The sequence below is a fragment of the Zootermopsis nevadensis genome, unplaced genomic scaffold, assembly GCF_977971745.1.
Source record: "Zootermopsis nevadensis isolate Lab colony 2312 unplaced genomic scaffold, Znev_1.0 Znev_ptg000040l, whole genome shotgun sequence".
NCBI lineage: Eukaryota > Metazoa > Arthropoda > Insecta > Blattodea > Termopsidae > Zootermopsis > Zootermopsis nevadensis.
Window position 1 is genome coordinate 1,456,261 of NW_028259172.1, and position 17,666 is coordinate 1,473,926.

The 17,666-nt window shown below is 42.6% G+C and overlaps 1 protein-coding gene across 1 annotated transcript in view; it reads left to right on the forward strand.

Annotated features, from left to right (window-relative positions):
- The window catches only part of LOC110836945 (protocadherin Fat 3-like), a 251,388-nt gene that overhangs the window by 165,173 nt on the left and 68,549 nt on the right, over positions 1-17,666 (forward strand). The window contains exon 7 of the mRNA XM_087360253.1: positions 8,579-8,651. Within this exon, the coding sequence (XP_087216379.1) occupies positions 8,579-8,628 (50 nt within the window). The 3' untranslated portion in view covers positions 8,629-8,651. The remainder of the gene's footprint in view (positions 1-8,578; positions 8,652-17,666) is intronic.

The following is a 17,666-nucleotide window of genomic DNA, read 5'->3' on the forward strand; positions in this document are numbered from 1 at the left end:
AGGCAATCTTTATAATCACGTTAGATTTTTAATTGTTTGTTATATTTTAAAAATACTGGCTTCACGCTGTGCAGGACGTATCGATGTTTTACCTTGCTGGCGTTCTCTGTTTCGTAAATATTAGCGAAGGACAGCGAAGATTAATACTAACAGTGATACTGCATTGTGATTGTCTCTTTACCAGCGACACAGAAGACACGAAACAGGGCATTTATAAAATGCAAACTGTCCATTACAGTGAAGATCTCGGCGCCATTATTACGGATATCACCTCGGTACATAACCACACGTACGAGGATCCTCAGAGACGGTTTCTTTTTTGAGACTGCGCCCCAGGCTTAAAGCCGTGCACAGCGAACGGACGCCCTTGTGAAATATGGACGAGACGCGCCGCAAGCTGACACCGTGTTCCAAACCCACGTGTGGTGTCACAGCCATGCACTGCGATGGACCAAGAGTGGCACAAGTACAGAGAATTTTCCTTTACGATTGCCAGTCGGAAGAAGTGGCAAAACGAGTAGAACCCGAATTCCTGGATTTGCCGTTTGGAAGTTGGCGGCGTCGTTATTGGCTTTAAGATTTCACCTTGCAATTTTACCGTAAGAAACGAATGTGTAGCTGTGAATCGAACAGGTTGGAAGGTCGTCCATTGGTTCAAAATAATTCCTCATAAGATTTTAAGTTTTCGCGGCGGTGCGTCCGTAGTTGGATGTCTTCTGGGTTGTTGCGCCGTGTAGTCTGGCAGAAGTTTACCGCCGTTTCGGAGTTCCTTGCTTCGTCCAACATCAGGGCGATTAGGGACCTCTGAAACGGCGGTGAACTACCACCAGACTACACGCCGCAACAACCCAGAAGACAGACATCTTCAAAATTCCCCTTCTTTTTGGGACCGGAAGGTTGGCTACCGTGCTCATAGACCCTGGTCTCCTACGTCACTTTCGTTCTGTGTCGGCTGCATTTATTGTACCCTGAGACCTGCTGTATACCCGTTTTCCGCGTGCACCCCCTCCCCATTCCTCCCCACTGGCTTCGATTTCTACGCTGTAGTAATGTTTTGCCCGAGGATAGGGACAGAGAAGGAAACGTCGACAGGTTTCGACCATTTAACATGGATGAAAGCCCGAGAACATTTTGTCACACCCATGAAGTTAGAATAGTAACTCAGTTTTAATTATCGAGTCCACTGATGTCGAAAATGAAATCAGTACGAAAATATGTCAGTAAATTTGCAACAGATCTCGTGAGGATATAACTTCAGTCAGCTTCCGATCAAACCATGTGAAACGCAACTTAGGTTTCGAGGCGTTATTCAGAATAAGTGCGATGCCGTCGTGAAACAAGCAGCGATTAAACTGTGCAGCTGAAGGACCGACGCTCAGATGACTGAATGTTGACATGGGACAGGAGTACGGAAATTGTACCACAAATATGCCAGGTCAGCGCTTATGAGTTAGCATGAATACCAGCTGTTCGCCAATATGGCCGGTGTTAATCGAGCGAGTGGCAGCTGACGGGGGCATTTGCGTTGCAGGGCTGTCCGCCCAGAATGCGACCCCCACCTCCATTTCGCGAGTTCCAGAGAACGCGGCTGAAGGGATTACACGCGTTATCCTTTTACTTCTGTGTGTTATGAAATGTCTTCTGCGAAAGCTGCACTAAAGGCAAATACAAAGGACAAAATTAAACGCGTGTTATTTACAGTAAATAAGCTGAGCTGTGCGGGATTACGTTGAGGAAAGACTGCAGCAAGGCTTTGTGACTGGCTGACTGGAAGAATTTCTCTGTTCAAAGCGGGAAATTTGGTTCCTGGAACATGAACATTGCCACGCGAAGAGCTTCGCTTTAAAAGTGACGAAGCATCGTCTGGTGTTCAAGAAGAACGTCAGATTCCAGACGATGGACAAAGGCGAAGAATTTAGTAACCCCCAAGAGATTCCTGCTTCGTACTCTTCACCTGGTTTTGTTTAAGTAAGGACGATGTGATTAATGGGGAATCTTCCTCACACGAGAGAGACCAGAAATGCTTACAAAATTTTAATAGGGAAGTCGAAAGAAAGGTACGACAAGCGTAGATTGCATGATACGTCTAACTCTGTTGCTAGGTTAGGTTAGGAGACTGCTGATTATAGTGAAATTTCGGCTCTGTACAAGAAGGGAATGTTCAGGACAGCTGAGTAACTATCAGCTCTTCGACAAATAGGCTACCTCATTTAAGCATGATATTGTCCTGCTATATAACGCAAGGATGTTCGACTCTTTTGTAAAAAGACGTGGATTAATATTTTATAGCCTGTCTTGCTTACAACGTTTACTGATCTCTGTGTGTTATATAACGTTGAATGTGAGATGATTTTGAGGAATAATAAGAATTATTGAAGGAAACTGTAGTGAAGATTGGAATGTAAGATTTCAAGATCTGCCCAGAAGCCATTCAGGGCAACCAACCTCCGAGCCCGGAATGGAGCCGAATATTCACAAGATGGAGACTGGAATCAGTGGTTCCTAATCTGCGACCCTCCCACGTATGTTTTTGTAGTTCAGTTTCAGTGCACGATAGAGTAATATGTGCGCTATTTTAAGTCAGTGTCTGGCCATTTTAACAAATTCCCGTGAATTTCTCAATAAATTATCTACGGCAGCCTGCCAGTCTCGTGATAAATTTGAAAGAGGTTTCGGTCTTCGAAATAAGAAATGCATTTTCAAAGTTTTCTGTACGCATTTCGTGTTTCTTCCGTCCGATCTATATGCGCAATCCATCGTAAAATTCTTGATTGTCACTGTCACAAATGAGCATCACCAAGCTCCCAGTCACGAATATTGTCCAAGGCTCCTCGCTTTAGAACTCATGGCATTTATGCCAATTTCTCAAAGGAAGACACGCGTAATCGTTGAATATAGTGACGTCGCTGTTTTCCATTTCTTACGACCAAAAACTGGGGCGAGTTATAAAATCGCCTGATATCTGAAGGGGTGGGGGTGGGGGTAAGTGAAAAGTCACGCGCAGTCGCGAGGGCTAAAGGAAGTGATATTAAAACTGTGGATGTATTTATCGCCTCCGATGTTCTGTACTTCGCTTGTCTCCGTCAGCAGAGACTAACCGGAGTTCATTTGCACACAAAAGAGAATGGCGAGAAGAAATACATCTGTCATCCGCCACGATGTCTTGAAGCTTATATTTGGAGATAAAAAAATTAATTAAAGGCGCCCGTGACGACATTAAAATGGAATTTGCGTTCTAGAACCGAGGTGATGGTGCCTTGGAAATACAAGTGGTATCAGAGAGGAGACGGTGTCTGGATGCCGGGAGCGAAGTGCGTGAAAAATGAGGGAACAGAGTTAATGGGAAGGAGAATTTCCTAGTGGAGAACTTGCGAACAGAGGTCAGCACGGGTCAAGGTCTGGATCTGGTGCAGGCTGTAGCAATACAATGTGAAATAGAACGTTTCGGGCTTTCTCGAACCATTTTTTGTTATCCGTAGAGAAATATTTATTCGTAATTTCCCTTGTCTTAAGATCGTGACGCAGCCGAACCCCGGAAATAAATCCCACCGACTTGATTTTCTCGGGGATTTTCGTACTTGTCCACTCACAGAAACATGGCGTATAATACGTATTTTCGGTATTCCTCAAACATCATTACAACCTCGGATGCTCTTAATTCATCGAGGGATAACTGGAGCTTGTATTAATGCGTAATGGAAATCGATTGGGAATTCACTTCGGGCTGAAATAAACGCAAATTTGGCGTAGTGGGATGTCGGTTTAACGCATCTGAAGCTGAAATTCGAGTTCCGGTAGTCATTTTAAATTCTCTCCCTCTACATGAATGATTTTTTTATATATTGATAGGTTATTTAAGGACCATTCCTTAAATTCAGGTGTTAATGAAGCCTGAAATATATTATGATGCAATGAGCGATAGGCAGACAAGGGATTTGAAAGGATGTGGTCGTGGCATATTTGAAGGCAGGCCGTGCTGTCCCGGAATTTTTATGGAGGGACTGACAAAGGCCCCAATAAAACTCACTCACTGCGCCATTCGGGATTCGACTCGGAGATATTTGAAGCATTAACAGTAAAACACGTTGTTCTATGAATTAAGACAAATTCGACGGGGGAATGGTCAGATTTTTGCTCTACTCGTACATAGCAGGAAACAGCTGTTCTGGTCTTTAAAGGCGGTGACAATTTATCGAGAGAAAAATAAATATCTTAACGGAACACAGAGAAAGTGTATGAAATAGCCACGAGGTGCGTCCGCTTCTCATAACCCAGAGCCCAGAATCAGAATATTCACTAGTTCGGGAACTTCAAAGTCGTATCGAATTTCTTTCCCTTTGTTCAATAAATGATCCGTATTGGAAGCAAGAGACAGTTGTAACGGTTTTGGCAATCCCAAAGGCAAAGTTCATCCATCGCACGAAAACACTTCTTGTTTCAAAGTTCTTTTCGGTGATAATTTCTGCTCAGCCCGCTGTATGATGCATTTACCTTGACACTATTAATTACCACAGAACAACTGTTCTTAATTTGTTAACGAAAGCGTCTCTCCCCCCCCCACCCCCGGAAGAACCCCGGTTTTTTAATCCCGCGAATTTTAGTTCGGATAGAAACTAACATCAGACCATAAATTTTCCTTTCCTGATACAATTGTTTAGAATTATTTATATCGTGTTCCTCTAAATCAGCGGCGAAGCTGGGAGTCATATTTCTTTAGACAAATTGTTAGGTTCACATATTCAGCGACAAGAATTATCAGAATTAATGCAATAGAAAATATTAATATAATTTTTTATGACTTAATTTGCGATAATGTGTAGAATGTGAGAATATCAGTGAGAAGCCTTCCACCGTTTTTGGCACCAATTTATCAACGTCTGTTCTTATGTCAGAGGTTTCTAATCCTTTACTGTCGAGTCAGGAACTCGTCACAAACACGTGTTGTCCGGAAAGGCGTGTCATTTGTTCTGCAAGGTAACTAAGCGTGGTTACTGTCACTACAGAGCGCAGGTGTAAAGAAGGTTTCAGTGTTCCATCTAACTCCCTGGTTGCAGAACCAGCAGGTCCAACACCGACGACACAAAAGCCCGCCATCGGACTCGATCCTGAGCCAACTCCTTCCATTTACTATCCTTACAGCCGACCTCCCTAAGATCTATCTTAATATTATCCTCCCATGTCTTCAAAATGTAATTTGGATCAAAATTCTGATACATTTTTCTCAAATAAATAAACCCGGTTATGATGAAATAAAAGTGAAATTTTGAAAGGTTTTTCATCTTTAATCAGAAATGTTTGAACTAGATAACATTTTCATGACTTTCAAGGAATAGGTACGAAATGGAAATTTAAATTGTAGTAATTTTGAATTGTTTAAATCTTAACATTAGAAGGAGAGCAAATTAAGACAAAAAAGCTGTGAAATCCTTATATTCTGCAGTAAGTTCTAAGTCATTAAAATAAGAACGCAAAGTAAAATAATCTTTGGAATACGAGAAACATAACGTGAACAATTTTTCTGTTCTAGCAAACGTGCAAGCTGTCCTCCTTTCCCTTGCGTGTGGCATTTTCGGGAAAGTTTTCAATTCCTAGTTGCAATTTTATATTCTCAAGGAGTGCGGTAATAGCTTCTCGGCATGGATCGTGCGAGGTTTGTTTGTTTAAATCGAATTTCGACGCTCGTTACCCCGTTCAGTGCAAGATACACAGAGCCTCTGCTAAGCGACCGAGCGAGAGTCGTTTAGAGGCCAATGTACTCCACCCTGAACAGCAATTTAATCTAATACACACATTAGGAACAAAAGCAGGAGACGTTTCCAGAAGCCACCCGCGTCACATCCATATTAGACGCAATGCGTTTTCTCCTTTGTAGTTCTCGTCCTTTCTCGTTTGTCCTTCGAGGCATGCAAAGTGCGTGGACAGGAGAATAATTCCGCTCGCCAAGTCCTTCCTTATTTGTTCACAGGGGGGTTCGCGCGAAGAGTAATGAACTTTCCAGTTCCATAGGAGAGGGACGATTTATTGACAAGCTTAGCGACCACCAGCTTTTCACGACGGAGTGAATTACGTAATTTCTGTCCAACTCTTGTCCGACGCCTTCGATAGACTTCGTGCTTGTCGCAGAAGTAATCAAACGTCTTCAGCGCTTCTGTTTATCGTCCTAAAACTTTTTTTGTCTGAGTGGAAACAAAGTTGTATTGTATTGATGGATTTTTCATAGGAAAATAAAAAAAAATAACCAACATTTTGTAAATGAGATGCGAATTGTTTCATACGGACGGGCATTCTGCCAGTCGTCTTTGACAAGTACGACTAGAAGTTTTTGTTGTTAAGAAATTAATTCTGCCGTTCAGTGGCGGATCTTAAAGCGCGCGTGTACCAGCAGTGACATCTGCACCGATGCCGATGGCCCGGCCTCTCTGTCCGTGGCTGTACCTTTCTTTGATTTGGAGAGGGAGCTTCTTTGAAAACATCGATTCTCTCTGCGAGGATAAGGCAGGTTAAGTGTTGGCCGTATGACTCAGTTACGACTCAGGGTCTAGTGCCGCTGGGTGCAGTGTAAATTTCACATTCGACAGGTTATCGCAGTGGTATTTCGTTGTCCATGAAGTCAGACTGAGATTTCTTGGACTAGTGATTGGGTGTTTATGGCCGCTGGACTTGGAACTATTCAATTTATACTCTAATTAACCTTAACTGTTACTGAAACAACAGAGCGAAGTTTTCGAGACACGTCCGCTGCCCGGAGCCAGACGAATCCAACCCACAACTTCCCATCTTATTCTTTAATATTCACTTTAACATTACGCTCCCACCTACGCCTAGGCCTCCCAAATCGTCTTTTCTCGTAGCTCACAAGTTCGAAAGGCGGCACAATGAACAACTTATTGAATTATTTTTAAATTTAAATTCCAGTGGCATTGTGTACATGCCAGGTTTCACCGTAATCCGTCAATTTGTCTTAATTTACGAGGGTAAGATTACACCGTATGATAGGACCATAGGATAGATCCTTATTTTAAAATAAGGAAGGCGTCTATGAATCGTTAGTCGACCTGCCAAGGACACGGGACCAGGAGAGAAGCCATTCAGAATTCTGGGTGAAGTTGCCATTGGAATGCGTCATCAAATTTTGTTACACAAAATGTCTCACATACAGAATCTTAGTGCTCGTATAACCGAGTGATTTCAGGCAGCTGTCGCCCATCCTGCAATAAATTTTCGTGATTTCCCTCATCCTTTGAATATAAATACTCTACCGATGTAGTGACTGGCTTCAAGTAGCTCGATCCCGCCTCCTGTCGGATTCATACCTACTACCCGGTCACTTTCCCGCCTCATTCTTCGTCTTCCAGCTGTAAAAGTTTAAACAGCTCGATCACACCAGTGAAGAAAATAAACCTTCCGCCGTCGTAGGGAACGAGGGTCTCCTGCGAACACCCCCCCCCCAACACCCCCCAGGGCGGCCGAACATTTTATGGCGAGGACGACGACTGTTTCTACTTCTTTCTGTCGGCCTAATGTATTTTGAGCGTGGGTGTGTCGTCCTGCTGTAATTCTCACTAGAAGCCTTCCTCCTCCTCCCCTCGTCCTTTGTCTTGCGAGTTGTCGCTTTGTAGCCAGTCTTGTCTCTTCCAAACGTACTGACCGCATCAATCTTCGGATTCACGGTTCTCTGTCACTGACTCCTTCCTGAACCCTATACTCTCCGAGCGGAAACGGCGTTCTTGTCAAAGGCCTCAACAGTGGTCGATGCTGCCTGACGGACGTTCGAAATATTTTATCGATTGATTCTTATTAACCGATACGACTTATTTTTTATTTATAATTCATTGGTTTTAGGTTAGAATCGAACTGAGTACCCTGACACTCCTCCGGTTTTCTAGTGACTGGCAAGGTTGCCTAATATTCAGTCGTTCGTGGCTCCGATGCCAATCGTCATCAGTAATCAGGTATTACAAGAATAATCTTTCGATACAGCTCACCGAAGACGGCGATAAAACTTACCCCCGAAACACCGTTTATTCAAATATACTTCAGACACGGGCTGTATGAACATGATATTGGTAATACTTTGCAGTTGTATGATGAGGACTTTGTAGCAGGGCGGTAAAGTTTGTGGAGAAGTGTTCATTTTTTACGATGCGACTGGACATTGAATGGAAATGACTCGAATGAATCGCAGACACAGATCAGCGATGCAGGAGACGCCTACAGAAAGGAAAGGAGGTCCCTGCGCCTGAAAGCCGACGTTTCGGATGAATTCTTGGAGTGAGAATGTTGTTATGCTTTGGTTAAAGCGTCAGTGTCAAATGTATGGGGGGTATTAGAGATGATCAAACAATGGCGTTTGTGGGAACATGACATCTAGGACATATTGATCATAGAATTTCAAATACCAGTCCGGTTAAGTAGCTTTAATTACGTGGGACGTAATATTTCATATTTAAAATTTGATAGGAACGAGAAGTTGTCTGAATTCCTACCATTTACGCAACATAATAAGAACCACCTCAAATTAAACGACACTGGATACACAAATACGATTTTATAAGCACCGTTATTTGTCTGTTGACAGATGGCTCTGAAGTATGGACAGCGAATACGAGAGACAATTGTGAAGAATGAGGAGCAGAATTTCTCTTGTTATGGTAAGGAGCTCGGAGTCTTTACGAGATGAATACAGAATTTTCAGACATGAAGAAAGAATTATGTTTTTAACGTACATTATAGATTATAATTTACAAACAAACATGAAAAGCCAGTCTTGACAAATGAGGGCTGAACCATTACCAAAATATTCGTTAATTATGAGATGCGGTCATGGAGATATCAGAACGGCCCGGTTTAATCCAAACCAGTTAACTTGAAAAATAATAATGAGAAAAGGCCCCTTAGTATACAAAATATTCGTTCGTTCATTTTGGGAGATCAGTAAGTGAACTTTAAATTAACGTTGAAAATAAGCCATTTCTAGGCTCGAGAGTCTTATCGTTAAGTTTGCACGAGGGGGGGAAGAGTCTTGTCAGTTCACGCAAATAAAGACGCAGTTTTCCGTCATAATTATCGGGATTGCTTGATTTACAAATGCAACGCTTCCCGCTTATATAGAAGCGCAGAGTCCTGAGGCCGCCCGCGAGTGCCCGATGGAGGAGGACGATGCTCGACTAGGATCTGACTGAGAGTTTTTCCTTGTTGTTCCAAGGCAAACGCTGGGGTGTAATTCAAAAGTGGCACGGCCCGCCTACAGCAATCACGGAAGCCATCAGCCAAAATGATCCCCCTCAAGTCACAGAGCCCATCATCCAAGGCCATCCCGACACTTCAGGGTTCAATTCCCAAACATCCATCAGCCAAGGTTCCAGAAAAATTCCATTACCGTAACTATTTTCTCAGTTGTAGTTCTTAAAGCGCCATTATTACATTTTCCAACTATGCGTTTCGCACGCAGGAATGATCTAACCTGCGCTTGCGCAGAACTTCGCCCATGATTAGTTAACTTTTTGGGTTCCTTTTCGCAGAGTTGGTCCACAGTTGGTTGTGAAATAGAAGCTGCGTCCGCGGATTGTGAAGTTACAGACAAAGCGGCCGCATTACCGATAGGCTTCAGGAAGCTGAATCTACAGTACGACGTTGAAGCACATATTTATACCCAGATAATCAGGTGCGTGATTTGTGAAACGTCAGGAATTCTTCCAGGAAAAAATCAATTGTACTCGTTACAACGTCAAATACATTCGTTTTGTGTGAAGACACCCCCCCAAATCCGTTTAATACCTGATTACGTCACAATATGAAGGAAATCTCTCAATCTCAGAGCTGAGTGGCCACATCCTTATAATTAGTGACGCCCTTGGTTCAGATTCCACGTGGTCCAGGACAGGTATTCGTAGCTGACCGAGTTATTCCAGACGAATGCGAGGACAAGACCAGTTCCTCTCCAACGCCAAAGAACGACAGAGTTTGAAACTGCGTCTAACAAGGTTGAGGCTGTCGGTGCTTGGATGAGCCCCAGATTTCTCTTTTGTTTCCCATTTGAATTACAGGGCTCGCATTTCACTCCTTTTCCAGGAAGGGCTTGCTGCGTGATTCATTCATAGGCGGTCGTGTAATTGATCAGGGCTGCAAATACGACGCGCGCCCTCCGCTGAACGGACTGGGAATTCTGTACTCGGCATTGCCCTCGAGGCGTGTTTGGATTATTGGCTTCAAACCAACATGTCGGACATCATGGCGCTGTCCGTCCATCCGTTTACAATTATGTTAATAAAACCGAAATTACGAACGATTCTCCTTTGCGGTCTGCAGCAGAAGTTACGAATTTGTTAAAAACATAATTTTAGCTCTTGTACTGAATGTAATTTCTCTACAAAAAAATGGGGCGCAAATTTGCGCACAGGGGATTTGGAAAGAAACGTTTCGTTTGCACGTGGCATTTGCTGTTTGTTTAGACGGATTTTGCCGTGGGCCCGAATGGACTGTGTCAAGGAGGGGACAGGAAAGGAGCCGGTGGTGTGTCGATGTTGGCGTTCTCGGTTTTAACGACGTGTGGACTTGTGGGTAAATTCCGCAGATGCGGATGGAGTGATAAATTCCGTCGAAACGTCAGTTTTGTTGTCATTAGTTGTAATTTGGCCGTCATGCTATCTGGGGACTGGCAAGTCATTCGGAACGATTCCACGTAAAAAAGTTCATCTCCATTTTCCTTAGAAACTCACTAAATACTCTCTCGATCTTCCGGGTGTCTGTTCTGAATCGCACAGTGACGTTAAAGTTATCCGACAGCTTACGACAAGCGAACCGGTTCTCAGACACCCTCCGCAAGTCGATTACACTTCGCGAGCCACTACGTCGACGATCGAGTTGACGGCAAGAGACGGTAAATAAATGCCGTGATGCATAGCGCAAATTCGCCATCGTGGACCAAGCGCTTCGACACTAAGAAACGAGTTATTCGGATTGGAATAAAGAACGGAAGAAGTTTTGCTGAGAATATGTCGTGTCCGTCAACTTTGTTGCCACTCCCTTGTTAAGGAGACAATAAAATGATATAAAATGTAGCTTTCTTGTATTGGTAGGAGGCGCGGTCGCCGATTCTGGCTTAAGATGAGAATATTAGCATATTTAAGGGCCGCGCTTTACATGAGGACGTAATATAAAGTATCTACATTATGGAAAAATTTAATATCAGTTCTTAACATCCTAACTTCTCTGCTCGTTCAGGGTTCAGGGTAAAATTATCCAAGGGTTTGTCAACTCATATATGCTACACGCCGCTCCCATCTGATTTTCAATCACGTGATCACCCTGATAAAGATATTAGGGGATGAATGCGAATTGTGAAGATCACTATTTTCTATTCTTTCATACATCATCTTCCTTCGTATCTCTTAGGTCCGGATATTCGTAGCCCTTTGCTCTCAGACATCCCGTGTTGTTTCCTCAACGTGAGAGAGCGAGCCTCGCCCATTGGCTGCAGCATCGTAAAGATGAAAGTGCCGACGGACCTAGACGCTTCGCAGTAATGCCAGTGTCTCGGAGAGGTAGGACAAAGACCCTGATGACGGACACAGGGCTGGATTCGCAAACCTTAACTCGGCTTTGACGCTGTTGATCGCCGTGAAAAAGGCCAGAGGGAGGGTTATCTGGTACGGGGCCCAGGCGTCAGAATTGCTTAGACTTTTGGAAGCTGCTTGTCAGAAGTCGTGCGTCGCTTCACATAGCAGCAGCAGCAGCAGAGTTCATAATAACATGAAAGAAGGAGATGCTTCTTAGCACTGCGTTTCCGCTTTTCTGTGGAGTACTCGAGTATAAATAAATCAGAAAACAAAGACGAAATTTGAAATAAATTTCTGCTCCATGATGATGACCTTAATTTACTCGGCGAAAGAAATAATAATATAAGCAATTCAGAGAGGCTCCGTTACAGTTTATCTCGACTTCTTTAGCGATCTTACCCTCTGAACGTAACCAGTAAACAAATATTAACCCTCCTCCCTTTCTAAACAATGGCATTTATGCGCCAAAGCTGTTAAGACCCACCGAACACAGAAACCTACGTTTTACCATTTGAAATATTTTGTTTCCTTGTATATAACATTGGACAAAACTGAACACTTTTTGTATTACGCATCTTGATTCTTTATTCAGAATTGAAAACACAATTGGGGACGACGGTAAAAAAAATAAAAATTTCATTCGAGATGAAATAAGCAGCATCTTAGATTCCTTCTATTCTTTGTACCGTGCAGTTCAGAATCTTTATTCTTCCCATGTGCTGAGTAAAACCGTAAGGCGAAAAGGACACAAAACTATAATTTCACCCGTTATTTGGTTTAGGTGTAAAATTTAGTCTTTTATATTAGCCAAATTGAGAAACACGGACTGAGGGACTGATGAGAATATTCGGCCTGAAGAAAGATGGTGTGGCAGGAATTTCATTATTCACTGTGTAAAATTAGAGTAATCAAATCGAGGGGTTTGCAATAAACAAATCATGTAGTATAGGCGTTGCGGAGAAATCTGTGCTTTATCGAGTGAGTTCAAAAAGGTATGTAACTTTGTCGTATTTTGATCAGGATACCTGACACTTTGATACATTGTGTCTACAGTGCCATGAACTTGTATTATTTGATATACTCATGCCTTTAGAGAAATAATATTTGTTTAGTCGAATTGCTGTTAGATTAACGCTGTTCCAGTCCCTAGTTTCTTGTAGCTCACGACCATCCTCTGTGATCAGAATCCCCATGCATAAATTTGTCTTCTGTGCTGTGTTACCCCCGACACATTGTACCACCTGCCTCCTGGCAGAGAGTCACGCACGCACGCACACTGCAGATCACATGGTCTCTTTGCCGAGTGATGACGACGTAACCTGCCACAGACCTCGTGGCCGTTTTACGTCGACGCGCGAGGATTATTCGGTGGACGAGGACGACTTTGATGGAAAGGAAGCGAAGATAAACACACGACATGGGAGATGGTGAAGAAGTACCGAAAATCTGAGGTCATTAACTCTATCTTTCCACATAAAAGAAAGTAATTAGTACATAAACAAACGGTAGAAAATATTTCAGAATTGTTAAAACGAGTTCCAATTTATTTTACGTCTCTTTTAAACTTTAGGCTTCCTCTGCAAAATAAGGAAATGCTCTCGTAACATTCACATGATGGATTTCGAGACGTTTTAAGAATTTTTTAAAAAAATTAAATCGTATTGTATTTCACGGGAGGACTTCGCTTATTTCAACAAGCAAGTCCTTGTGAAAAAACTGGTAAATTGTCTGTAAGTCAACAGGCAAAGGACCTCGTCGTAATCTTCATCTTCGTAGATGATATAATTTGGTATTTTTCGCTCGTAACAGATTATTTTCGCGTAATTTTAATTTTGCGTGCCACTGGATATCAACAGAATACAGGATGATTACTAAAAGATTGTTTATTGCTTAGTAGTCACATATGTAATAGTCCTCGTTCTTCCTTCTCATCCACAGGCTATTGATAAACGAGTATAACATTTGGACGCCCCTAAGTGTGGCAGAACTTTATTATGGAAGAATTTTCTTTCAACGTTCTTAGTTGTATGTTCACGGAACAGATAGGAAGCGGGTTGCGTGCAAGTTACAGCAAGGGGCTGCGCCGCAGTGACCCAGGAAATGGATGATACCAAAACAGTATTTCTGTAGTTACAAAACAATTTTACTGAACTCTATGACCGTCTGACAGAAAGTTTTGTGTCTCCTCGAACGGGAAAATTATGCAGAATAATCAGTGCGAAAAAATGCGGAATTATTTTTTTAATATTATCACATGAATTTACTCTAAGAAGCTTACCGACCAACATCTATACCAAGACCAGAACCCAGGGTCTCCGGAGTGCTAACCACTCAACTGTTGAATTTGATGTTCTTTTTCAGACTTACATTCAGGGCGTGTTTGCCCTCAGAATTAGGCCAAATACAGATGTATTAAATTGTTTCCATAGATGATTGATCAGCTCGTCCTGTTCTCCACTATTCCATCATAAGATAACAATGGATAACGGATAATAATGCTAACATACATTCAATAACCGAGCTAATTCGGGACCCATTTACGAAGGGCTTAAAGAGATAAACGAATGTCATTTTGAATGTGAAAGCATTTGTTATAATATCGAGCTTTTCTGTTGCGTGGTTTCATACGCACTTTTATTTGAAATAAATTGGAGTGTGTGTATAAATAATGGAAATGGTTTGCTCCGTATCTGAAACTTGTATTATAAATGTCAAATGCGATATCACTGTGGACTCGTAGCGTTAATAAAAAAAAGGAAACTTTCAGCGAAACTGAAGGAGCAGGCTGATTATTATGCGCAGGCAAACTTTTAATCGAACGGAAATGAAGGGCATTAATATTCGATTGAAGTTTAGCGAATAAGTACCGGCTGTGTGCAAAGCTCGTTTCACAGATTTATTTTGAAATAAATCTTGTTCTTCTCTGAAATGGTGTCGGTACATGAACCTTAAAATATTAACTCCGTTACTCGCTGTGAATGTCTGTAGCTTATTTAATTTCGGGAGTCCGACGTTTAGGACGCCCCCTGAAAACGCTAGTTTCTCTGAAAGTATTCACATTCGTTGTTAAGTACTGCTACAGGTTTCTGACTGTGAAACGTAGTAATGCTATGTAACTAGCCATTAATCTGGTTAATGGACTAAGGAGCGAACTTTCCAACTATTTATGCATCTAACAAGCGAAATACGTGACGAAAGAGCCAAGTGATTAACTTCCCAAACAACTAACTATTCAAGTTTTAACCACACAAGGCTCGACGTTTTACGGCGCAGAGATCAACAAAGATTTGACGTGGACCAATATCACGCCAGCTTCTTAATGGCCGAGAGGCAGGACAGTATCTTTGAGCGCGGTTCACATGTACTTCGCCTCCCGCCTTGTCTCTGTGAGCTTGTCCCGCTGAACTCATGAGGGCTGAACTGCGCATGTCATATTCTTGTCCTTGTTCCTCGATTGTGTTCGTTTCAGTTCAATACACATCCTGAGTACAGCATAGTAAGTTATCAGAGTGATCTCCAGTTCAGACCAGGCACTACAGGATATTTCCGTTTTATCTATTTTAATATTATCCTGTTATCTCTTGTTCTGCAACCAGAATAACCGCTTTTCTGTCAACATTTTTTGTGGTCAAATTCCGTGTTACCTCGTAATACGGTTGGCTGTCATTAAGTAGGCCGTGGGAGTTCCCATTGTACATATATTCACGTTTTGGCTTTATAATTAGTCATTACAGATGAATAATCCACTTATTAGCCGTGTTAATTGACATATTAAAGTTCATCAGCCACTAATTCATGTAACGTCGTCCACTTCTTGTTTTGAAGCTCAAAGTGCCTTTGTCATGAAACCATTCTGTAAAATACTCCCAAATGCATAGAATCATCTACGTATTACTACTGTTATTAGTGCAAATAACAACCAGTCTTGTGTTGAAAGTCTTTAAAATTAATGTGATCATTAAAATAGCATTTTAGAGCTGGATATAAATGTTTCTAACTGCGGTTAAAACATCCATAAAATATCCGTATCCAGTAAAAGTAAAGTTTGTCCCACTACACGCCATGTAGGCGTTTGGGGTGAGAGGAGGTATAGCTCCTCTCTTCCTTGACCCCGGCGCTAGATGGGGGTGAGTGGTCAGCATCACGCCCCGGCCGGCTTTACCCCCGGGAAAGGACCCCGGTACCCATTGTATAGGAGGCTGGGTGGGCCCCAGAGCCGGTCTGGACGCAGAGGCTAGAGGAAAAATCCTCTGCCCCCGTCGGGGATCGAACCCCGGCCGTCCAGCCCGTAGCTAGTCACTATACTGACTAATTGTGACTGAAAGTTAATCACGCCTTCATGCCTGTCTCTCTGTCCGTCCGTCCGTCCGTCTGCATGTTCAGTCTTCACGGCCAATCGCTGGTCCCAGGAATTCATGTAGATAATGACCAAAGACCGGCTGATCAAATTTGCATAAACTCTGGTATGGACGCGAGACCATTGCAGACAAATACAAACTTATATTTTTTTATTACATTTCATACATTCGCTAATACCAACGCGACGGATGCACTAATTTGTGATTTGTAAACATGATCACGTGCGTACTTTCATCACATTGTCACCATTCTTGCATTTGTCACCCCGTTGGCCGTCTTAATGATTATGGCTGTGGGTCTGTACACAAACTTTAACTATAGAATGACGACAGATTTTCATTAAATTCAGTATGGTTGCCATACCGTTGATGCCTAGCTTATGATCGCAATGTTTTGCTTTTCATTAATCCTTAATATCAAAGTGACGGGATGCCAGACACTTGAGGTCGGATGACGCCATCACCCATGATCTCTTGCGTAACCCCCCCCCCCCCCAATGAAGGGTGAATGATCAGATTCGAAACTGAAAACAGATCTCTTCTTGCGCTAACACGTAATTCTTTTCTAATAGGACATCTTGATAAAGGCCCTGCGTTTTCAATGAGAGAATTCTGTTTTTAATTAAATATTCTTTAATTATGAAGTAGCTTAAGTCTTTTCATGTGTGTTTCACTTCAGACTCTTCTAGAACTGAAGCATGGAAGTGAGCGAAATGTAAGAAACAAAGGACGAATAATCTTCCTCGTTCTAAGCGATTCCCAAGCAACGAAACAGTGGCGGACATAGATCACTTTATCACGCAGGATGGAAACGGGCGAAGAGAAGATTTGGAATGAAACCATTTTCTCCTTTACAGAAGCATTACTCTGGGCTTCCGCAGTCTAATCCGAGCCCCAGTACAGAACTCTGAGTTCTTGAACGCGGCGAGAATGACTTCGTCAGTGTCTCCTTGCGCCCTACGGAATAAAGGAAACCCCATAATGTTTACCGCATATAAATTACCTCAGCCACGTCGTTATGCTATTACGCGGCTTTATCACACCATTATCAACAGTTTATGTCATGAAGCACGAAGAAACTTTTACTGCGTACGTAACGTTAAACCTCTAAAAGTACAGGCCACAACGACGGTAGAAAAACATCGCCACATATCCCTCCAATTCGACGGTAAATCTGAATGTCTGACACTTTTGTTTCCTTCAGTAAATCCTGCAGAACGACAGAAGATAAACACAAATTGTGCGTGTGGAAGGGCGACGGTACCGTAAAGATAATGAGTGGTAATTGTACGGCCCAGGGATGATTTGCGAGGCATTGCGTGTACATGAGCACACGCAGCTGGCTCAAGACCCACGATCTGTGATCCTGTGGTGTGTGACATGCATTAGCCCGTCCCCCAGCATCACAGCTCCTCTGAAGGCCACATCGTGCACGAGCTCCTGGACAAATTCGAAAGGAAATGCTGCGTGCTTATTATTTATTAAGGCGTGGCCTGAATTTGGTTATGGATGCTGTAGTTTATTTATTGATCTTTATATATTTAAATCTGTAAGTGTGGAAACCTAACAAATAAATGTGAAATAACAAAGTGGCAGATTCACTTGTGTCGTTGTAAGACGTCGCTTATTTTGAAGAAGCAACCACAGTTGCGTCTCTAGACAAAATCAGAAAATTATTCGAACATAAGCAGGATAAAGTGAGTGACTAGCATAACGATTAACCTCGTATTAGAGACACGAAGGCAGTCTT